The sequence below is a fragment of the Eptesicus fuscus genome, chromosome 21 (assembly GCF_027574615.1).
Source record: "Eptesicus fuscus isolate TK198812 chromosome 21, DD_ASM_mEF_20220401, whole genome shotgun sequence".
NCBI classification, from domain to species: Eukaryota; Metazoa; Chordata; class Mammalia; order Chiroptera; family Vespertilionidae; genus Eptesicus; species Eptesicus fuscus.
This window is the reverse complement of record NC_072493.1, coordinates 42,116,912-42,139,431: the sequence shown is the minus strand read 5'-3', so window position 1 is coordinate 42,139,431 and position 22,520 is coordinate 42,116,912. Positions and strand designations below refer to the sequence as shown.

Here is a 22,520-nt window from a genome sequence, read left to right as displayed (position 1 = left end):
GGTTTTAGGTACTTGGCTCTCGCCCCGGCCAAACCTCATTCCCAGACGCCCAGGAATATTTTTAAATCTGAGTATTATTTTTTTTTAAATAGTCTTCTAAGAAAAGGAAAATCGGAACCATTACTGGCAGATTCGGGGCAAGGCACGTTCCAATCTCGGAACGCTTGGCCGGTCAGTGTACCAACCCTGGAATCCTGGCAATCCGAGAGCTTTCGGGATGTGGAGGTTGGAAGCATGGGAATGCACAGGCGAGGCATGTTAGGAACACGCTGTTTGCACTCCGCAGGCGCACACCCAGGGCGTTCACCTTGGGCAAGCTGCGGGCGGAGCTCCGCCTCAGTTTCCCCGTCTGTAAAACGGGGATGCTAACAGCACATCTGTCTCATCGACTTTCCTGGAGAATAAACGAGGTAATACATTCCTGCGGAGCTTTTACGATGGAGCCTGGCACCTGAACGTTAGCCCTTGCCGCTGCCTCAGCCCTGCGCTTCATCTCGGACCCAACCAAGTCTTCCCTGTTTACAAATAAGGAAGGAAGCTCGGCGGCCCTGGCACCCAGCCCAGGGGCCCGGGGCCTCGTGGAGGCTGCTCTGGGCTCAGAGAGGAGGCGAAGGCGCCGGGAGGGGAGGAGCCCGCCGAGTCGCTCAGCGGAGCCTCGGGAAGGAGGAGCCGGGCCCTGGGAACGCGGGCGCCCGCCACCCCGGCGGGGGCCTCGGCCCGCAGCCCGCCCCGCTCCCGGGTGGCCGCCAGGGGGCGCGGGGAGCCGCGTCCCGGGCGCCGTGGGTGTGGCCTTGGGCGTGTGTCCACCGCCCCGCGAGGGCCGAGTCCCCGGGCGTGAGCGCGCACACGGGTCCGGAGGGAGCACCGCCCCCCTGACCCCCCGGAGCCCGTGTGTCCCCGGAGGGACGCGTCCGGAGCTGCGCGCCCGGCGGCCGGGTGTTGGCGGGCGGGGCAGGCCGTGCCCGAGCTCGCGCGCTCAGCACCCCACGCCCAGGGCCCGGTTCCCAGGCCCCCGCGGCGGGCGGCGGCGGGAGGGGTGTCCCGGAGGGAGGGCCCCGGAGTAACTTTTCTACGGAAAGTATGTCGCTCTGGCCCCCAGCCCAGACTGAGTCATCAGGCTCCGCGGCGTTGAGTCACGGCCTCCACCCTCGCCCCGGAGAGCTCGGAGGGGACCCCTCGCCAGTCCTGCCCGCCCTCCTCCCCCGGGGTGGGGAGCAGGGCGAGCCCCCCACCGCCCGTCCCAAGACAGCCGAGTCCCGCGTGGAGAGAAGCCTTGGCTTTATTGCTGTGGGGCCGCCCCCATCCCAGGCCCCTGCCAGGCACGGGGTGGGGGGTGGTGAGCGTGGGAATCCCAGCCAGCGCCCCGGAGGGGGCATCGTCCAGCTATTTTTATCTCCCCCGTCTTTTCCATGGGGTCCCCACCAGCGTCAAGCACTAATATGGGGTGATGGCAGGAAAGGGGGTGTGTGAGGTCCCTACAGGGAAGGGGGGGGGGCTGTAGCACCAAGAGCCTGTCCCCCCAAGACATCCCTGAAAAGGGGACTAAAGTTAAGCCCTGGGGTCTTTTCTATTTGGTAGGGGCGCCCCTTAAATATGACCTGATGGTGGGCAGCGAGGCTGGGCCCCAGGGGTCTCAAGTTCGGACCACCAGCTGCGTGGGGGGCGGGAAGGGGGGCCTGGGGGAGAGGAGCCAGGCTGGGTTTTCAACCCAGGGCAGGTGGGCGGAGGCCATAAATGCCCCACAGATGGGGGGGGGGGGGGCTTTGGGTCCCCTGAACATGCTTATTAAAGTAGGGTGTGACGAGCTCAGGGAGGGGCTAAGAGGGGTCCCTGTGAGGAAGTAGGAGGTTGTGTCTCCCCTGGGAGTCCCCAGTGGTCCTAAGGCCTGGGGACATGGGGGGCAGGGAGGGGGTCCTTGCCTGGATGGGCAAGAGGAAGGGGGGCAGGGGGCCTGTCTATTAGTCATTTTATGGGGCGAGGCGAGGGGTCCTGCCCAGAAGGCGGGGCGGGCCTGGTCAGGGCTGGTGTGTGTGTGTGTGTGCGCGTGTGTGTGTGTGTGTGTGTGTGTGAGCGACAGGTCGTGCTCTCTCCTGAGAATGTCAGCTCCAGGAAGGCACGTGTCTGCGTCTCTCCTGCTCTCTGCTGGGATCCCCAGTGCCTAGACCGAGCCCCAAACCCAGAACATAGTAGGTGCTCAATAAATACTTGCAAGAATGATGCCTGGACAGATGCCTGTGTGTTAGTGTGGGTGTGATGTGCCTCAACGTACGTGTGGGTGGAGGTGTGAAGGGCGAGCAGAGAAGTCTTGCCCCTCCCCTGGTCCCCTCTGTCTGGCGGTGGGGGGGGGGGTAGAGAGACCCCCCTCCTTTCGGCTGGGAAGGCGGCAGGCAGGGTGCATGTGGCCAGGGTAGGGATGTGCGTGCAGCTGACCAAAGCCGGGGAGCCACAGCAGGGCCGGCGGGAGGGAGGACCCGCGGGCAGCGCCGGCTCACTCCGCGGAGCCCTTGTGGCGCCGCTTGGAGGGCGGCACGAGGCGCCGGGGCAGGTTGGTGGGCAGCCCGTGGCCCTCGAGCTTGGCCTCGATGAGGTGGCTGGCCAGGGCGAACTCCTCGTCGTCCAGCATGCCATCCCGGTCGACGTCGCTCAGCTTCCAGATGCGCCCCAGCACCGAGTTGGGGAGCTTGGTGCCCACCATCCAGGTCTTGGCCTTGGTGCCGCTCAGCTTGCCGTCGGCGGGCGCCAGGTTGTAGAAGATCTCGTCGTACTTGGACTTGTCCTTGGTCACCACCCACTCGGCCTCGTCGTCCGAGCCCTCCTCGCCGTTCTCCAGGGCCTCGTCGGGCCCCCGCTCCACGAACGGGCCCATGTGGGTGCCCTCGAAGGCGCCGCCCTGCACGCCCGCCTCCGTGCTCTCCAGCTCCTCCTGGCGCAGCAGCGGCATCAGCCTGGCGATGTCGTGCGTCAGCAGCTCGTCCAGAGTCTCCAGCAGCTTCGGCTTCAAGGAGTGGAACTTGGTGAAGTCGTGAGCCATCAGCAGCTCCTGTGGGGGAGGGGAGAGGGGCGCCGGACGTCAGGGGCGCCGTGTCATGGCTCCCCAGCCCCTTGGTGGCCCGGGGACGCTGGGGCAACCGGGCAGCAGCTCTTGGCCCAGCGGTGCAGACACGTTCGGATATCCGCCTGGTGCCCACCACTCAGGAGGGACCGGGGAACAGGGTCCCGGCGGCCGCCCCCCCCCCGTGCGGGGCGGGCCCTGGGATCACTGGACAGTCGGGGGCTCGGGGGACCTCCGGTGACTCAGGCAGCCGCCTGGCAGCTGGCGGAGGAAGATTTCAACATTTTGACATCAGCTCCAGAGCACTCAAGAGTCGGCTCTCGGCCCTGCCCGCCCCCTTGGCACCCCAGCTGCCCGGCCATGATGCAAGTTAAAGAATGCAATTCCTGCCCTCGCCAGCTTGGCTCAGTGGATAGAGCGTCAGCCTGCGGACTGAAGGGGTCCCAGGTTCGATTCTGGCCAAGGGCACATGCCTGGGTTGCGGCTCAATCCCCAGTGGGGGGTGTGCAGGAGGCAGGCGATCAATGATTCTCTCTCATCATTGATGTTTCTATCTCTCTCCTCTCTTCCTCTCTGAAATCAATAAAAACATATATTTTTTTTAAAAAAAAAGAAGAAGAAGGCCGAAACCGGTTTGGCTCAGTGGATAGAGTGTCGGCCTGCGGACTCAAGGGTCCCAGGGTTCGATTCCGGTCAAGGGCATGTACCTTGGTTGCGGGCACATCCCCAGTGGGGGGTGTGCAGGAGGCAGCTGATCGGTGTTTCTCTCTCATCGATGTTCCTAACTCTCTATCCCTCTCTCTTCCTCTCTGTAAAAAATCAATAAAATATATTTTGAAAAAAATAAAAATAAAAAAAGAAGAAGAAGAATGCAATTCCTGCCGCTCTGTTAGCTCTGTTACCCACAGCACGGGAAGGCTCGCTGCCAGTGCGGGAGTTCGCTTTGGGATCTTTAAGAGACCCTGGGGACTCCCAACCCCCAAGAAGTCTTCTTTTGCTGGAGCAGCTGCGGGGCTGGGTTTGAGGCCGCCCTGCTTCTCACTGAGGCAGCTCCAAGTCCCTGACACAGAGTCACGACAAACACTGACCCATGACAACGGCAGCACAGTAACTCCCAAAGCCGAGGCGCAGAGACCCACTGATCGCGACCATGAAGAGACGGGGCGTGCCTGGCCAGCATGGCTCAGTGCTTGAGTGTCAACCTATGAACCAGGAGGTTCGATTCCCGGTCAGGGCACATGCCCGGGCTGCAGGCTTGATCCCCAGTGAGGGGGCGTGCAGGAGGCAGCTGATCAGTGATTCTCTCTCATCATTGATGTTTCTATCTCACTCTCCCTCTCCCTCTGAAATCAATAAAAAAAATAAATTTTCCCCCAAAAAAGTGATGGGTGTGTGATGATGAAGCGGGGGCAGGACTCCAAGGCCGGGCTGCGGGGCGCCCACCCAGCACTGCCACCGAGGGGCTGTGTGTCCTCAGGTAAGGGATGTACCTCTCTGGGCCTCAGTTTCCACCTTTGTAAAACAGGTGGACAACAAGCACTGCCCTCCTTTGTGGGGGCGGGGCGAAAAAGGCTAAGTTAATTCATCTGGATAAAAATGTCAACGTCACGTTAACGGTGTGGCCCCAGCCCGTGGCTCGGTTGGAGTGTCGTCCATGCACCAAAAAGGTTGCGTTTTAAAAAAAATAAAATAAAATAAATGCCCTAGCAGGTTTGGCTCAGTGGATAGAGCATCGGCCTGCGGACTGAAGGGTCCCAGGTTCGATTCCGGCCAAGGGCACATGCCCAGGTTTTGGGCTCGATCCCCAGTGGGGGGTGTGCAGGAGGCAGTCGATCAATGATTCTCTCCTATCATTGATGTTTCTATCTCTCTCCTCCCTTCCTCTCTGAAATCAATAAAGAAATATATATATAAATAATATATATATATATATTTTTTAAAAAGGTTGCGGTTCGATCCCCAGTTGGGGCACATATGGGAGGCAGACGATCGATGTTTCTGACATCAATGTTCTCTCTCTCTCTATCTCATCAATAAACATATCCTCGGGTGAGGAGTGAAATAAAAAACACTGTAAAAATATTAGCAGCTGCTGTTTAGCCCAGCACTTCACAGTTGGCAAGCTCTGGAGATATTTTTGATTGTCACTGCTGGGGGTGGGGAGGGTGTGTGGCTACTACTGGTGAGTAGAGACCAGGATGCCACTAACTATCCTGTGACAGTTCTCTGGCCCCGGATGTCAGCAGTGCTGAGGCTGAAAGGCCTTGAGCTGAGGGGTTTGAAAGCATCAGCACCGGTGCTCGCGGCAGCAGGGAGACACGGCCGTCAGGATGCCCATTTTCCAGCGGAACAAACTGAGGCTCAGGAAACGAAGCCACTTGCCCACGTTCACGGAGCTGGTCAGCGGCCAAGGCAAACGCACGCTCCCAGGATTCCTCCGCCTTGGGCTGGAGACATCTCAGACCCAACGGTCACAGGCCGTGTCAGCCCTCAGAGCTGGCTCAGCCTGGGCAAGGCCCCAACCTGGACCCGGTCTCGGTCACTCCTGACCTGCCCACCTCCTCTCCATCTACCCGGACCCTCGGCTTTCCCAGCACCAGTTAACCCCAGGCCTGGGGATGTGAGGAGCCGCTCACTCGTCCCCCAAGATCAGCACCGGAATCCCTGAATGTTACGCGCGTTCCTGGCCACGTGGAGGAAAGACTCCACTTCCCAGCTTCCCTTGCGGTTGGCCAAGGCCATGACCAAGTTCTGACCAACTGGATGTCAGCACGAGTTACAAGCGCAACGTTAGTAGACTCGCCCTGTTCAGTACAGTAGCCACATGTGATTCTTTAAAGGTAAATGAGTTAAAATTAAATAAAACCTAAAATGTCAGTTCTAATGTGGCTAGTGGTTGCCATTTTGGAGGTGGCAGCAGAAAGCACTTTCATGCCCTGACCGGTTTGGCTCAGTGGATAGAGCGTCGGCCTGCAGACTCAAGGGTCCCAAGTTCAATTCCGGTCAAAGGCATGTATCTTGGTTGCAGGCACATACCCAGTGGGGAGTGTGCAGGAGGCAGCTGATCGATGTTTCTAACTCTCTATCCCTCTCCCCTCCTCTCTGTAAAAAATTAATAAAATATATTTTTTTAAAAAAAGAAAGCACTTTCATCATCGTAGAACGTACATGGGACAGCACTATTTTATAAAGAGAGAGCCTGTCCCATTAGCTTTCCCTCCTCTCCCCTCCCCTCCCCTCTCCACTCCTTGCTGGCTGGAATGCAGACGCAAGGGCTGGAGTCTCCACAGCCCTTTTGTGCCGTGAGGGGTTCTTGGGCCCGGAGGCCAGGCATGGAGGGGAACTAAGACAGGGCTTGGGTCCCTGGCTCTGTGAAGCACAAACCAGCCCTAAATCATCCTCCAGGACTTTTATTTACGAAGGAGAGAAATAAACGTCTATCCTAACGAAGCCATAATTATTGGGGATTTTTTTCTTCACTCCCTTTTCCTACCTCATCAAACCATGCTCCCAGGGAACCATGTGCAGGAGGTGCTTCCAGAACCTGCCATGCGTCCTCCGGTTTTCCAGGCCCCACCCCGGAGCCCACAGAAGCCTGCCCCTCCCCCAGCCCCCCTGGGGCGGCCGCCCACCTGCATCTTCTGGCAGTCGGGGAAGTCGCCGGGCGAGATGTGGTGCTCCAGCTGGATCTTGGCGAAGATGACGGGAAGCTTCAGGATCAGCTGCTTCTTCTTGTTGTCCTTCCCGAACACGGAGGGCATCTCCTTCTTCAGGTAGCTGATGATGTACGCGTGCACCTGCGGGGGAGTGCCGCCTGAGCCCGCCTCGGCCACCCGGCGCTCACCGCGGGTGCCCAGGCCGGGGGGCTCAGTGGGATGGGTGTCCGCCCCTGTGCCGGAAGGTGGCCCGTTCGATTTCCCATCAAGACGCATGCCTGGCGCCCTGACCGGTTTGGCTCAGTGGATAGAGCGTCGGCCTGCAGACTCAAGGGTCCCAGGTTCGATTCCGGTCAAGGGCATGTACCTTGGTTGCGGGCACAGCCCCATTGCGGGGTGTGCAGGAGGCAGCTGATGGATGTTTCTCTCTCATCGATGTTTCTAGCTCTCTATCCCTCTCTCTTCCTCTCTGTAGAAAAATCAATAAAATATATTAAAAAAAAAAAAAAGATGCATGCCTGGGTTGCGGTCTAGATCCCTGGGCAGCCAATCGATGTTTCTCTCTCTCCCTTTCCCTCCCCTCCCCCTCTCCCTCTCTCCCTTCCTCTCTCTCTAAAAATCTTTTCATTTAAAGGTTCCCAGGCCTCCTGCTTGGAGTTGCTGATACACCAGGTGCAGGGGGGGGCCTGAGATCTTTGCATTTCACACTGTTCTCGGGAGCTGCTGCGGCCATTGCCGTCACAGGCAGAAGGGCCCCCCTCTCTGGGGGGCAACCTGGGCCCCTCCCAGGCTGACACACCTCAGCACCGTCCACTCCCAGACCCACACACAGCCCAGCCCCTCCCGGCCCCTCCGGCCCAGGGCTGAGGCCGGTCAGCATTCCTGGGGACGCTCTGTCTTAGGGCGCCCTCTGTGGAATTCGGGCCCAGCCCCCAGAGCTGTGTCCCCCTCAGCTGCGCCCATCTTGGGGAACAAATGGCACCCCCACCTACCCCTCCCCAGCGGAGGCCAGAAGTCGGGAAATCAGTCCTGATTTCGATCTTCTTACGGCTCCCCGGCCTCCTCCAACCCCAGGGAGTCCTTTCCTTGCCGCCTGCCATCACCATCTCTCTCCTGGGGGGACACACCAGTCACCCCATGGCCTCCCGGCTTCTCTTGTCCCTACAAACCCTTCTCCATGAAGCAGCAGCGGGAAGTTTTGGGGTTTGTTTGTTTGTTTGTTTTTAACATACTTTCATTGATTTCAGAGAGGAAGAGAGAGTGAGAGATAGAAACATCAATGATGACAGAGAATCATTGATCCGTTGTCTCTTGCACGCCCCCTACTGGGGATCGAGCCTGCACCCTGGGCATGTGCCCTGGCTGGGAATTGAACCTGGACCTCGCGATTCATAGGTAGATGCTCAACCACCAGCCACTCGGGCTTGGCTGTTGGTTTATTTTTTTAGGGAACAAACACCAGACCATGAGATGCTGCTCCAAAGGCTCTCTTTGCTTTCCATCCAAGTTCAAAATTCTTAAAGGGCCCTACAGCAGCAATTCTCAAAGTGTGGTCCGGGGAACCCCAGGGGGTCTCGAGACCCTTTAGGGGTTCAGCCAATCAGAAGCGCAGTGGAACCTCGGCACTCACAGTTAATTCGTCCCAGAAGGCGGTCTGAAAGCCGAGTCGCTCTTCCCGTTAGAAAGAATGTACACGGAATTGGTTCCAGACCCCAAATGAGTCCCTGTCTTAACCTTTCTTATCCACAGTACATGTCTAACGTCCTGGTTAATTGATAAGTTAGCACTTCGAAAACGAAAAGGACACGGAATGTAAATGAGCATTGAATGGAAAGGAAAGGAAATGTACAGTAAGAAGGGAAAATCTAGTAATAAGCATCAACAAGAGCCAAAAAGCCCCAGGAAAATATTCACAATACAGTGTCCTGGCTGGTGGTCGCGCGTTCTCTCGCTGGTTTGTCGCCTGGGAGACGTGGCTGATCACACAGGTGCCGGCACGAAAGGGGCGCTGGGGTGAGAAGCAAGCTGTTCAGAGGGGAGGCCTCGGAGAGCGGAGCCGAGGCGAGACTGTATTTGAATAATAATAATAAGACGCTTTTTTTTTTTTTTTTACTTTTCATTTCCTCCCGAGTGGATGGTGGAGGTTTTTTTTTTTTTTTTTTTAAGGCTACAAGATAGGGGAAGCCAGACAGCAAAGAGATTTGCAAAAATGTAGGACAGGTGCCCTGGCCGGTTTGGCTCAGTGGATAGAGCATTAGTCCTGTGGACGGAAGGGTCCCCGGTTCGATTCCAGGCAAGGGCACAGTTGTGGGCTTGGTCCCCAGTGGGGGGCGTGCAGGAGGCAGCTGATCAATGATTCTCTCTCTCTCTCTCTCTCCTTCCCTCTCCCTTTCCTCACTGAAATCAATAAAAATATTTTTTTAAATGTAGTACAGGCACCCTGTCCTCCCTGACTTTTTTTGTTTTGAAAATAGTTAATTTTCATGAAACATGTTACTTAGGTTGACTGATGTGTGTTGTTACTTTAAATGATCATATAATATTAATTATTGATATTTATTAATATAAATTAAACATGATCAATAACCTACTGGTAACATTTCTAATAAATGACTACTTAATAATTCTGGAACCATTCGTTACTGGTTCGTTACTATCACGTGATAAACATTATTGTCTCCGTTCTGAATTCTAACACGGTCAGCACAGACACAGTCCATGTGAGACAACTTCTCTGGGGTGCTCAGTCATTTCTAAGAGTGTGACGGGGTCCTGAGGATGGAAGGCTCCAGAAGCACTGCTCTCCCTGACTCGGCTCCTGCCGCCTCACCCAACAGTATCTCCCCCTGGTCGCTGCTCCAGCTTCCTCGCCTGCCTTCCTGGCTTTACCAGATGCCGCTTGTCCCCCACCCCAGGGCCTTTGCACATGCCACTCTCTGCCTGGAACTCAGCCTGGGCTCCCGCAGCTTCCTTTGGTGTCACCCCTCACACAGGCCATCCTCTGGGAGTAGGTGCCCCCCCCCCCCCGCCGCCATCCAGTTATTTTCTGTCTCCGCCTTTATCGTTTTGTTCACACTTATCACGATTCGTTATTCCGTTACTGCTCGGTTGGTTTGTTTGTTCTGTCCCTTCCCATCAGACTGGGAGCCCCGGGCGGGCCGGGGCCTGGCCCGGGCCTCTGTCCTCCGCGCTGGCACAGCGTGCACACAAACACTCGAGAAATGTTTGGAGCCCCAGCCAATGCGCGGGGGGACCTCTGAGCCGCAGGCTCGTACGTTATCAAAAAGCAAACAGGGAGGGCAGAATAGTGAGCACACTGCATCCTATTTTAAATAGGAAGCTAAAGAATGACATGTATGTGCTCACATGAAAACAATGCATCTAGGAAAAGGCGCAGAAACCAATCCTGGGGCGGGCGGAGCCCCGAGAGCTGGGGGCAGGGGTGGGAGGGAGTGTTTGACAAATGTGAATGCTTTACCATGAGCTGGTCTCAACTGTTGGCTTAAAAACACTTATTAAATGAATCATACGTTTAGAATGCTAACAATTCTGGTGAGTCTGGCTGGTTCTGCACCCTCCCCCCCCCCACCCCCCGCCCCCCGTGTCCTCCGGCCACCCTGGGCTCCTGTTCAAGCAGGTTCCTTGCTCAGGGCCTTTGCGCTGGCTGTTCCCTCTGCCTGGTATGGTCCCCCCCAGATCTCCACTCAGCTCCCCTTCCCCTCCTTCAGGCCCCTGCTCAAATATCACCTCCTCCGGGAGCCCTTCCCTAACGCCCCTTAAACAGTCCCTCACCCGTCTCTCTTCCCTCTGCCTCATTTTTCTTCAAAATCCTTATCACATATGATATTACAGATTCATTTCATATCCACTTCCTGGCTGGTTTGGCTCTGTGGATAGAGCATCAGCCTGCGGACTCAAGGGTCCCAGGTTCAATTCCGGTCAAGGGCATGTACCTTGGTTGCAGGCACATCCCTAGTAGGGAGTGTGCAGGAGGCAGCTGATCGATGTTTCTAACTCTATCCCTCTCCCTTCCTCTCTGTAAAAAAATCAATAAAATATATTTTTTTAAAGAGTAATTCTAATCTAATCTAATCTGGCTTGCCCCCAGCTGTGTCTCCGGGGCCGAGACCAGCGCAGGGCAGTTCAGTAACGGGCAGCACCTGTTCGTTAAGTGCGTGTCCCTGGGCGGCTCAGAGCAGCGCAGTCTGAAGGTTCCGGGCCTCTCCAGACTCAGACCCTCCCAAGACCTTGGCCTCAGTGTCACAGCGCAGCTCCCCCCTCGGCGGAAGGGCAGAGCCGAGGACTCATCCGCACCCTACCCTGAAGCGGAGGGGGGGCTGCCAAAAAGAGTCCAGAAGGGCTTTGTGCCCTTGGGGGAGAACTTTTTTTTTAAATCCGCACCCGAGGATATTTTCCCATCGATTTTTAGAGAGAGGGAAAGACAGAGAAACATCGATGTGAGAGAAACACATTGATCGGTTGCCTCCTGCACGCACCCCACCAGGGCCCTAGCCGGGGAGGAGCCTGCAACCGAGGTATGTCCCCTTGACCGGAATCGAACCCGGGACCCTTCGGTCCACAGGCCAATGCTCTATCCACTGAGCTACACTGGCTAGGACGAAAGCATTTGATTTGACTTGATTGATTTGAGAGAGAGAGGAAGGCAGAGAGAGAGATCGGGTTTGCTGTTTAGAGAGAGATGGATTCATGCATTCATTGGCTGATGCTTGTCTGTGTCCTGACGGGAGATGGCACCCGCACCCTCGGTGTGCCAGGAGGAAGCTCTCGCTGACGGAGCTACCCGGTGGGCGACAGCATGTTTGATGACGGGACTGACTGCGCAGACTCACACGCGGGGCGTGAGCAGGTGACATGGGGCAGGGGCGGGGCCTGGTCACAGGGACCCTGGGCCTGGACCCGCACTGGGGAGCCACGGATGGATGGGTCCGCAGCAGGGAGGGGAAGGCGGTGTCCGCAGGTGAGAGGGGCCAATCAGGGCAGGGGTGTGGCTCGGTGTGGGCGTGGCCTGTGGCGCGGGGCCAATGGGGTGAGGGGGCGGGGCCCAGGGGCGGCTCCTGGGGGACCCAGCAGCCGGGAGGTGGTGGGACGCTGATGGCTTTTCCAGAGAGGAAGCGGGGGAAGGTGCCAGGAAGAGATAAGGTGGGAGGGCGGGGCGGGCCGGGGCGCGGGTCCCGGACTCCGGGGTTTGTCCCGGTTTCCGGAGCCGCCTCCTGTCCGGCGGGGCTCCAGGTGTCCGGCCCGACCCTGTCCCTCGGTCCCGCGGCCTGGGCTCCAGCTCCTGCCGCTCTGCCTCCCTGAAGGGGCCTGGGGGCTGGGAGCCATGAGGGGCGAGGGCGAGCCCCAGGGAGAGTGAGACTGGGAGGAAGACAGAGAAGGAGGGAGCAGATGATGGTAGATGAGATAGATAGATAGATAGATAGATAGATAGATAGATAGATAGATAGATGATAGATAGATAGATGATAGATAGATGGATAAATAGATAGATAGATGATAGATAGATGGTGATGATAGATGATAGATGATAGATAGATAAATAGATAGATAGGATGAGGGAGGAAGAGGAGAGAGACCGAAGGAGGGAGAGATAATAAGAAAGAGAGGGGGAGCCCAGCCAGCGTGGCTCAGTGGTTGAGTGTAGATCTATGAACCAGGAGGTCAGGGTTCGATTCCGGTCAGGGGCACATGCCCAGGTTGCCGGCTCGATCCCCACTGTGGGGTGTGCAGGAGGCAGCCAATCGATTATTCTCTCTCATCATTGATGCTTCTATCTCCCTCTCCCTCTCCCTTCCTCTCTGAAATCAATAAAAAGCGTAAATAAATAAAAAGAGAGGAGGAAAGCGGGGAAGAGAATGAATGAGAGACGCAGGGAGAGAAAGGGAGAAAGAGTGAGGGGAGGAGAGAGGAAGAGAAAGACCTAGAGAGAGGCTGAGGAAGAGGTAGAAATAAGGATATAGATAGAGACGGAGAGTCCAGTCCAGAGCCTGGGCAGAGCAGGGAAGAAAGGTGGGTCCTGAGGCTCCAGTCCACACCGCGCCCTCCCTCCCAAGGAGGATTCCTGGGGTGGGGGCGGGGGTTCTGACTCACCCCCTCCGAGCTGCTCCTTAAACCTCTGGCTCCTTCACCTCCTGGGCCTCCCGGCTTGCCCAGCTTCCTGCCCCACCTCCATCCTGGCAGCCGCCCCCACGAATGTTCCATTTGGCCTCCAAAATCGCCCTGAAACCAGTGCTCCACTCCCCCCCCCCATAGCCCCGTCCTGATCCAGGCTCCTCCCAGCTCCTCGGCACCCAGCCCCCTCCCTGGTCTGAGCCCGGGTCTCACCGCCCGCCCGGAATCCACCCTGCCGAAGGCAGCTAGTCTGACCCTGTCCCTCCCTTACACTGCACCCTCCGTGTCTCCCCAGGGTCTTGGGACAAAGCACACATTCCTGGCCAAGCCCTGGGCGCTCTGACTCCCACGCCTGCCAGCCTCAGAGTCAGTACCGCCTGCACCAGGTTCAACGGACATTTTCCCTCATCCCCGAGCTTGCCATGTTCTCATCTCCAGCCCAGGTGCCCCCTCCTCCAAGAAGCCTTCCAGGGTTCCCCCGGGCTCCCCAGTCCCAGCCCTGACCATGCTGGGTCTTCACGGTCTGGGAATGGGACTGCCCTGCACCACCCGGCACAGGGCCAGGCACAGAAGAGATTTTGTTAAATGCGTTTGTTCAGCGTCATTCGTTCAATACCCTGAGTGGCCAGATTATTATGATCTCTGAACACATAATAATCTGGCCACTCGGTGTATATCCTATATAATAAAAGGCTAATGTGCAAATTGTCCCCTCGACCAGGAGTTCGACCAGCAGGCAGGCCGGCCAACCGCCCATGTCCCCTCCCCCTGGCCAGGCTGGCTGGACCCCACCCGTGCACGAATTCATGCACTGGGCCTCTAATATATATCTATATCTATATCTATATCTATATCTATATCTATATCTATATCTATATCTAAATCTATATCTATATGCACTGAGTGGCCAGATTATTATGAGTTCAGAGATCATAATAATCTGGCCACTCAGTGTAACTGTTTACTGAGCACCAGTTCTGTTCCAGGCGCTGGGGGTGCAGCAGGGAATCAGTTTGGAGAAAGATCCCTGCTTCTGTGGCGCTTAAATGTGAGCAGCGGAGACAGCAGTAAACACCAAAACCCACTGAATGGGTAACTTAGGACCAGGTAGCATGACCCTATGAAGAAAACTGCAAGAGGAATAAAGCAGGGGGGAGTGGGCGTTATTTTCATAAAAAAGGAGGGCAGGCAGGGAAGCCTCCTTGAGAGGTGACGCTTGAGTAAAGACGAGATGGAGGTAGGTGACAAGTGAGCCAGGTGTACCAGGTGGGAGAGGAGTGAGTAGGGGGAGGTCTCCAGGAAGAGGACACAGCAAGTGCAAAGGCCCAGAGGTAGGACTTAGGAGGCCAGTGTGACATGCAATGAATGATGGGAAGGAAGAGGAAACAGCATGTGCAAAGGCCCTGAGGTAGGGCTGAGGAGACCAGTGCGACAAGCAATGAATGATGGGAAGGAAGAGGAAACAGCATGTGCAAAGGCCCTGAGGTAGGGCTGAGGAGGCCAGTGCGACATGCAATGAATGATGGGAAGGAAGAGGAAACAGCATGTGCAAAGGCCCTGAGGTAGGGCTGAGGAGGCCAGTGCGACATGCAATGAATAACGGAAGGGAGTGGACGATGACAGAGGAAAAGCAGGTGGCGGGTGGAAGGGATCGCTGTGGACCAGAGGGAGGGCTTGGTTTTTGCTGAGACAGGAGTCCTGGGCGGGACACGGTACCATCTGACTGGCTGCAGGTGATAAATGAAGGGCTAACAGGGCAGAGAAGAGACAGGGAGACATGGAAAGAGACAGAGACAGGAGCGCAATGGTAGAGGAACAGTTCTCCACGCAATCCTGCTCCCGCCAGCTCCCGCCAGCTCCCGCCAGCTCCCGCCAGTCCCCTGTGCGCCAGAAGGCCCCGCCTGGGGAACGCTCTTAGACCGGACAGCTCACTGCTCGGAGCTGATCAGTCCGCGACTAGCAGCCAAGAGGAGGGTCAGAGGAAAGGCTGGAGACGCCCCTGCCCGCCGCCCCCTGCCCCGCGCCCCGCGCCCCAGGCCTGCTCACCCGCACCAGCCGGGCCCTCTTCACCATGTCGTTGAGCTTGCGCAGCGCGGCGTGGCGCGGCAGGCCCTGGATGTCGCGGAACAGGTCCTGCTCCTCCAGCTCGAAGAGGCGCCGGTTGTCGGGCACGAGGAGCGGCTGGGACCAGAAGGAGCCGATGTAGACGCGCAGCACCTCGGGCGTGCCCACCACCTTGCCCAGCGCCCACATGAGCGCCCCGTACACGCGCATCAGCTGCTGCGTCTCCACCATGTCGGCCTTGTTGAGCACCACGCGGATCTTGTCCTCGTGGCCGCGCAGCGCGCCGATGGCCTCGGAGAACTCGTCGGAGATCTCCAGCTTGTGCGCGTCGAACAGCAGGATGATGAGGTCCACGCGCTCGGCGAACCAGCGCAGCACCGCCGGGAAGTCATAGCCTGGGGGGCGGGGCGGGGGGCAAAGGTCAGCCCCCCCCACCCTCCCTCCAGCCATCGGAGGCGTCCATCCCTTTGGGTTGACTATCAGAACCGCTGTCCATGTGAAATAGCCAAGGACCTCAGGGAACCCCACTGCCCCTGCTTCGCGCAGCCCCCATCACTCTGGCCCCAGTCCCTCAAGCCATCTGGCTACAGGGGCAATCAGCCCTTCGCTTTTTCTTTCATTCATTCATTCATTCATGCCTCATTCATTCATTCAGCAGATGCTAGTGGTATGCCTTGGTTCGGGTGTACAGGTTGTTAAAATACTGCAGTGTTGGCCTAGCTGGTTTGGCTCCGTGGATAGAGCATCCGCCTGTGGACTGAAGGATCCCGGGTTCGATTCCGGTCAAGGGCACATACCTGGGTTGTGGGCTCCATCCCCAGTGGGGGGCGTGCAGGAGGCAGCCGATCAGTGACTCTCTCTCCTCACTGATGTTTCTATCTCTCTCTCTCCCTCTCCCTTCCTCTCAGAAATCAATAAAAAAAAAAACAACAACAAACAAACCCCCCAACAGCGCTGAGTGCATGGGATGAGTCATTCACGCCTGCTCTGTGCGGCCCAGTCCCGCCCTTACCGGGCTCACGGTCCACTGGGACACAGACCTGTCCCCACCGTGGTCAGGCCGGGGTGGGGGAGCCCCGAGGGGATGCCTGAGCCTGCCCGGGGAGTCCGGGAGGGCTCCTCAGAGGAGGGGCTGCGGAGTGGCCCCCTGGGGGGCGGGGCATTGACTGGCAGAACAGGGAGCCACAGCCGATTCCCTGAGGCCACTTCATGCCCCGCTCCACAACTCACTGAACCTCCAAACACCCCAGGAAGACCCACACGTTTATGCCCCCCTCTTTCCAGAGGAGAACATGGAGGCACAGAGAGCTGACGGGATTTCCTCAAACACACCGGAGAGGAGGCCGCAGAGCGGGAGTCTCCCCGGGCCTCCACGCCCAGCCTCCCGAGGAGGAAGCCGGCTCCTCTGGCAGCTGGGGCCTGAGGGACGGGTGGGGGACATTGTTTGGGGGGAGGAAGGGCCGGGTCACCAGAGGGACGGCAGCTGGGGCCCCCTCCCTCCCGTTTCTACACAAACACACACACAGCCCGGATTTGGAAAGTGTGTCTCATGCAGGAGGGAAGGCGGGAGGGAGATTGAGTCAGCGTGGGAACGGGAGACGTGGCAGAGACAGGCCGGGCGCCTGCGCACTCACCCAGGAAAAACAGTCACATTGGCACCTACTGTGTGCCACACACTGCTTTCAGTGCTCTGCACAGTGTTTTTAAAAAACATATTTTTATTGATTGTAGAGAGAGAGGAAGGGAAGAGGGAGGGAGACAGAAACACTGATGTGAGAGAGAAACATTGATCAGTTGCCTCCGGCATGCACCCCAACTGGGGATCAAACCCGAAACCCGGGTATGTGCCCTGACCAGGGAATCCAACCTGCACGCGCTCAACCAACTGAGCCACGCCGGCCAGCACTCTGCACGGTCTGAAATTTAATTTTAACCCTCAGTGCACCTATGAGGCTGATACTATTATTATTCCCATTTTACAGATGAGGAAACTGAGGCACGGGGAGGTTAAGTAGCTTGCCCAAGTTCTTAAAAACAGCAGAGTCCAGATTTGAACCCGGCCAGAGCGCTCCATTACGCTACAATCGCACACACACACATTCACAGATACTACACACACGGGCAGCCACGCACTCCGCCAATGCTCACACGCGTGTGCTCACACGCAGGCGCCCACCCAGCACACACCGGCCACACGCTACAAGTTGCCGACGCCCAGACACACTCTTGCCCACAACCTGGGACCTACACAGCTATCCGAGGTCACACAGTCACGCCCGCGATGCACACACAGCCACGCAACCTCCCAGACGCAAAGGCGCCCGCCCGGACACAAACACACAGTCCCACAGAGGCGCAGCCCTCACGCACTCTCACTTGCACACCCAAGCTCACACTGTGCACGGAGAGCCATCACACACAGTCCCCACAGCCCCTACGGTTCTCCGAGGGGCAGTGTCCGCCAGGCCCAGGCACAGACTCCCAGGGGCGCGCGCACTCTACCCGCTGCCAGGGAAGGAGACCCTGCTCTCTCCCCTGCCCTGCTCCCCACACACACAAGGCCTTTGGGCCCCCCTGACCCCCCTGCTCTGGTTGCAGACCTGCTAGGTTCCATTCTCCCAGGGACCCCGCCCCCTGCCTCCCCCCGGGACTGGCGGCGCGCCCTCCCGATGGCTCCCGCAGCTGCCCCTGCCTTCTCCCCGGGGACGCACGCCCGCTGGGCCGCCGCCAGGGACGCCGTAACCCTCCGCGCCCTCGCCCCGCCCCACGCCCAGCCTCCCGGTCCCCTCTGGCCCACACTGCAGCCTCCTTTGCCCCAATTCCTGGCCTCCGGGGCTCGGGGCGGGGGACAGGAACGCTGGGCGGGGGTGCGGGGCGCAGATGCGGACCGCTCCGGGCAGCGGTGGGGCGGGCTCTGGAGGCCCCGCTGGAATTCGCCCCCCGCCGCTCCCCCTGCACAGCTGTTTATAAATTCCAGGCCACCCTTGGCCCCGGCCCAGGCTCCCTCCCAGCCCCTTCCCAGCCCCATCGGCGGCCCAGGCCGGCCCGGAGCTCCAGCGCCCACGGCCTCCCGGCCGGCTCGGCCTCCCCTCTGGGCCTCGGCCTGCCTCCCTGCCTCGCTCTCTGAACCCCTCTCTGTCTCTGGCGTTGTGTATCTCTCCCTGCCTCTCTCTCTTGATCTCTCCCTCTCAGTCCTTCGGGCCCAGACGTGCAGCTGCGGCCTGTTCACACGTGTTCACCCACCACCTCCCCCACCGGCAACGTGTGCCAACGCGGGAGACTCACAGCCTCTCTCCACCAGCTCCCTTCCATTCCGGGCAGCTGGCACAGGGCAAGTCCTAGCAGGGACCCGGCCCTCCTCCCTCGGACCCGGGAGTCCCCGAAGTCAGCGCCCTCCTCCCTCAGACCCAGGGGTCCAGGCCCCCCAGCCCCTCCTCCCTCAGACCCAGGGGTCCAGGCCCCCAGCCCCTCCTCCCTCACACCCAGGGGTCCAGACTCCCAGCCCCTCCTCCCTCAGACCCAGGGGTTCAGGCCCCCAGCCCCTCCTCCCTCAGACCCAGGAGTCCAGGCCCCCAGCCCCTCCTTCTCCCTCAGACCCAGGAGTCCAGGCCCCCAGTCCCCTCCTCCCTCAGACCCAGGAATCCACGCCCCCAGCCCTCCTCCCTCAGACCCAGGGGTCCAAGCCCCCAGCCCCTCCTCCCTCAGACCCAGGGGTCCAGGCCCCCAGCCCCTCCTCCCTCAGACCCAGGAGTCCAGGCCCCCAGCCCCTCCTCCCTCAGACCCAGGAGTCCAGGCCCCCAGCCCCTCCTCCCTCAGACCCAGGAGTCCAGGCCCCCAGCCCCTCCTCCCTCAGACCCGGGGTCCAGCCTCACTCACCGCGGCTCACTCTCTGTTTGGCACCCGACAGGATGCCTGGGGTGTCGATGATACTAATGCTCTCCAGGACCTGGTTGGGGAGGTGGGCGCACATGAACCTGGGGTGGAAGGAAGGGCAGGGGTCAGTGCAGGGAGTGACAGGAGGAGAGGATACACAAGAGGGGAAGCCAGGGTTGCACCGAGCTTAAATCAGGTTCAGGGAAGGGACGACTTAAAAGCGAAAAGGAAGATGGGACAGAGAATAAAAACTCTAAATAAGTCAGAGCTGATGTTTACTGAGCACGTACTTCGTGCCGGGGGCTGTTCTCAGCACTTTCATGACTGTGATTCATTCAGTCCCCAAACAATCCTGTGGTGGGGGGCCCGCGGTCGTCCCCATTTGCCCGATGAGGGTCGGGGAGGCACAGAGAGGTCAAGTCCCTTGCCCAAGGCAGCCCAGCAGGGCCGGCTGGCTCCCCCGGTGAAGAGCAGAGACCGGACTGGGAAGGTCCAGGACGCGAGCAAGGCATTGGGGGCTGAAAAGGGGAGAAACACAGGCGGGGAAGGGACAGAAAGGGGGGGGGGGGCCGGGCCCGGGGCCGGGGGAGGTGCCCCCTCGGGCGCACACCTGTTGAGGAAGGTGTTTCCGAAGGGGTTGAGTTTGCGGAAGGGCTTCTCGGGGTCCACGATGAGGGCGTTGCCCGGCACGGTGCCCTCGGTCTCGCCGTGCATGACGGCCACGAAGCAGTCGGTGGTGGGCTCGGGCCCCACGCGGGAGCCGGGCACCTCCTGCTCCAGCAGGTACTGGATGAAGCTGGTCTTGCCGGTGCTGTACTGGCCGGCCACCAGCACCATGGGCTTGCTGTCGAAGTCGGCGTCCTCCAGGGCGGGCGAGTGGAAGTCGCCGAAGCGGTAGTGCTCCTCGAGCGGCAGCAGCTTGGTGCGGTACAGCTCCTTGAGCGCCGAGGTCACCGTGCAGATGGCCTCGGGCCGCTGCCCCCGCGCCCCGCCGCGCTTCAACCAGCTGAACATGGCGGCTGCACAGTCCCCACTGGGCGCTACCCACTGGGCTCGCCGGCTGAGGGAGACGCGCGCAGGGGGAGAGCTGCCTGCGGGAGAAGGAGAGGGGGTGGATGGAGGGCTGCCTGGTGGAGGAGGAGGGGAAGGAAGGGAGCTGAGAGGCGGACCGGGAAGAGGAGGAGGGTGGCATGGGCAGAGGGAGGAGCAGCGATCGTGGATGGTGCATGGCCGGAGGTGATGGCTGGAGGAGAAGGAAGGTGATTGTCCCATCCTAACGGCGGGATGACGGAGAAGGGGGGCTGGGGTGGGAGACTGAGGAAGGGACAAGGGAAGGGTGCAGAGGCCGCCCAGAAGAAATATATTCCTTCGCCCTTTTCTTCTCCCTTCTCCCCTCCCATCACCTCACACATCGACACTGAAATCCCTCCAGGTGTCAGGAATGATGGGCCCAGAAACCGGCCAGAGACCACTCTTCCCCTCCCCACCTCCTCAGAGCTCCCGTGAGGAGTGATGCCGGGGAAATGCCACGCAGTGGACGTGTGGGCCCCAGAAGGGGACGTGACAAACCGGCCACAGACCCGCCAGCTCTGGCTGGGCTGATATTTTTTTAAATATATTTTATTGATTTTTTACAGAGAGGAAGGGAGAGGGATAAAGAGCCAGAAACATCGATGAGAGAGAAACATCGATCAGCGGCCTCCTGCATACTCCCCACTGGGGATGTGCCCGCAACCAAGGTACATGCCCTTGACCAGAATCGAACCTGGGACCCTTGAGTCCGCAGGCCGACGCTCTATCCACTGAGCCAAACCGGTCAGGGCTGGGTTGATTGTTGAGCTGCTCCCTGCAGAGTGGGCCTGACAAGGGCGTCTAGGCAGAGAGGATGGTGTGTGAAGAGGCCTGAAGCTGTGACAGGCATGAACCGGGTGGCTGGCTGGACACAGGGGCCCGAGGAGGAGGGGTGAGAGGTAAAGCTGAGCCATTGCCCAGGTGTGCCCAGGTCGTGAGGGGCCTTGGGCGTTCAGAAGAATAACTCAACATGTATGATCACTGCATGCCAGACGCTGCTCTGCTCTCATCTTCCCAACACCTTGGTCAGGTAGGGCTGTTATTATCCTCACTTTTCTGACCAGGAAATGGAGGCTTAGAAGGGTAGCAGTAACTTGCCGAATAAGCTAGAAAGTGCTCAGGCTGGGGCTCCAGGCAACCTGACCTCAGAGCCTGCACTCTCAACCTGACCTCAGAGCCTGCACTCTCAACCTGACCTCAGAGCCTGCACTCTCAGCCTAAAACATTAGGAAGAGAAATAATTACCAACCCAGCAGCAACGAGCACCCCCGCCCCCAGACTGTGTTCTCTAAATGCCCCTCCAGCCCCTCACTCTCTGTAGGATCTGTAGTGATGCCCCTTCTTTCCTTCCCGATCTCAGTCATTTGTGTTTTTGCTTCCTCCCCGCTCCTTGGTCAGTCTGAGTAGATGCTTATAATTTTACTGATGTTTTCACACAGCCAGCTTTTCGTCATATTGGAGCCTCTAAATATCATTTCCCACCGGAAGAAGCCAGGGCTCCTTAGGGACACGGCTGATCCTGGGGCCGGAGCAGGGCAAGAAGCGAGCCTAGATCAGATGGTGGGGAGGTGCTCAGAGACGGACGGGGCATGTCCCGGGGACACAGGCCCCGGCCTGAAGGGACTCCCACTGGCTAAAGATTGGACAGTTTGAGCATCAAAAAAATAATTGCAAATCAGCCCGGGGCCGGCGTGGCTCCGTTGACTGAGCATCATCCCATCCCAGGCACCGTGAGGTTGCCAATTCGAATCCCGGTCAAGCTTGATCCCCAGTGGGGGGTGTGCAGGAGGCAACCAATCGATGTTTCTCTCTCATCCATGTTTCTCTCTCTTCCTCCCTCTCCCTTCTTTTCTCTGAGAAGCAACACACTTTTTAAAAATAATCGCAAATCAAATATGTTTAAAAACCCATAAAGTCATAACAATTTTTTTTAAAGGAGGAGTCAGGGAGGAGAGGTAAAGAAGAGGCAGGAGCTGGGACCGGGCTGTGGGCCGAGGGAGGGGGCTGGGGTGGTGTCCTAGGGAGGGTGGGGCCCGGGGGACGTGGCTGGAAGGGCGATGGAGTTGGTGAGGTGGGAGGAGGACCAGGTAGGACCAAGAAGGATGAGGGCGGCGGAGGGAGACCCAGAGCCGGGATCTCCCCCTGCTGAGAGGACGGGAAGGGGAACTGAGAGCGACTGGTGGAGACGGGGAGCCGTGGGGGGACTGGGCAAGACTGGGAGGGACGCAAGAGTGGGGGGCAGTGTTACAGACTGGAGGGGCTGGGGCGTGGAGGGGGCCGGTTTCAGGGGGGCCTGGGGCCGCGGGAGACCGTGCACTCTGCGGGCGGGGACTGAGGGTCTTGGGGGAGCGGGGGCTCCGCGGGAGCCAGGGCGGGCTCGGGGCTGGGTGTCGCGGGGGCTGGGAGGTGACCGCCGCGGTCGGGGGCCACTCACCGAGGGGCGCGCAGGCGGCTGGGCTGGGCGGGGGTCCCGCGGGGATCGGAGGCGCCCGCGGAGCGGCCTGTGCTCGCGGTCCCGTCCGGAGCCGTCTGAGCCGGGTGGGGCCTGCAGCCCGGAGGAGGGAAGGGAGGGGCGGGGGGGGGCGGGACGAGGCGCCCCCCCTCCCCAAACCCGGCGCCCGGCCTCTGGCGCCCCCTGGTGGGGAGCGGGAGAGCGCCTTCGCGAGGTGGGTAGG

The 22,520-nt window shown here is 59.1% G+C and overlaps 1 protein-coding gene across 1 annotated transcript; it reads right to left on the bottom strand.

The window, feature by feature from the left end:
• Positions 1-1,261: 1,261 nt before the first annotated feature.
• Positions 1,262-22,370, bottom strand: EHD2 (EH domain containing 2). The gene is made up of 6 exons (XM_054710798.1): positions 22,280-22,370; positions 19,385-19,865; positions 18,778-18,875; positions 14,884-15,296; positions 6,685-6,849; positions 1,262-3,040 (listed from the first exon to the last, which is right to left on the bottom strand). The coding sequence occupies exons 2-6, from the start codon at positions 19,786-19,788 to the stop codon at positions 2,489-2,491; spliced, it is 1,632 nt and encodes a 543-aa protein (XP_054566773.1). The 5' UTR covers positions 19,789-19,865; positions 22,280-22,370; the 3' UTR covers positions 1,262-2,488.
• Between the last annotated feature and the right edge of the window lie 150 nt (positions 22,371-22,520).

Excerpts from the sequence above, each read along its gene's own strand:
- EHD2 (XM_054710798.1), bottom strand. The coding sequence starts at position 19,788 with ATGTTCAGCTGGTTGAAGCGCGGCGGGGCGCGGGGGCAGCGGCCCGAG. Across the intron at positions 15,297-18,777 it reads CAAACAGAGAGTGAGCCGCG|GCTATGACTTCCCGGCGGTG; the intron begins GTGAGTGAGGCT and ends CCCGCCCCCCAG. Across the intron at positions 3,041-6,684 it reads CCGACTGCCAGAAGATGCAG|GAGCTGCTGATGGCTCACGA; the intron begins GTGGGCGGCCGC and ends CCTCCCCCACAG.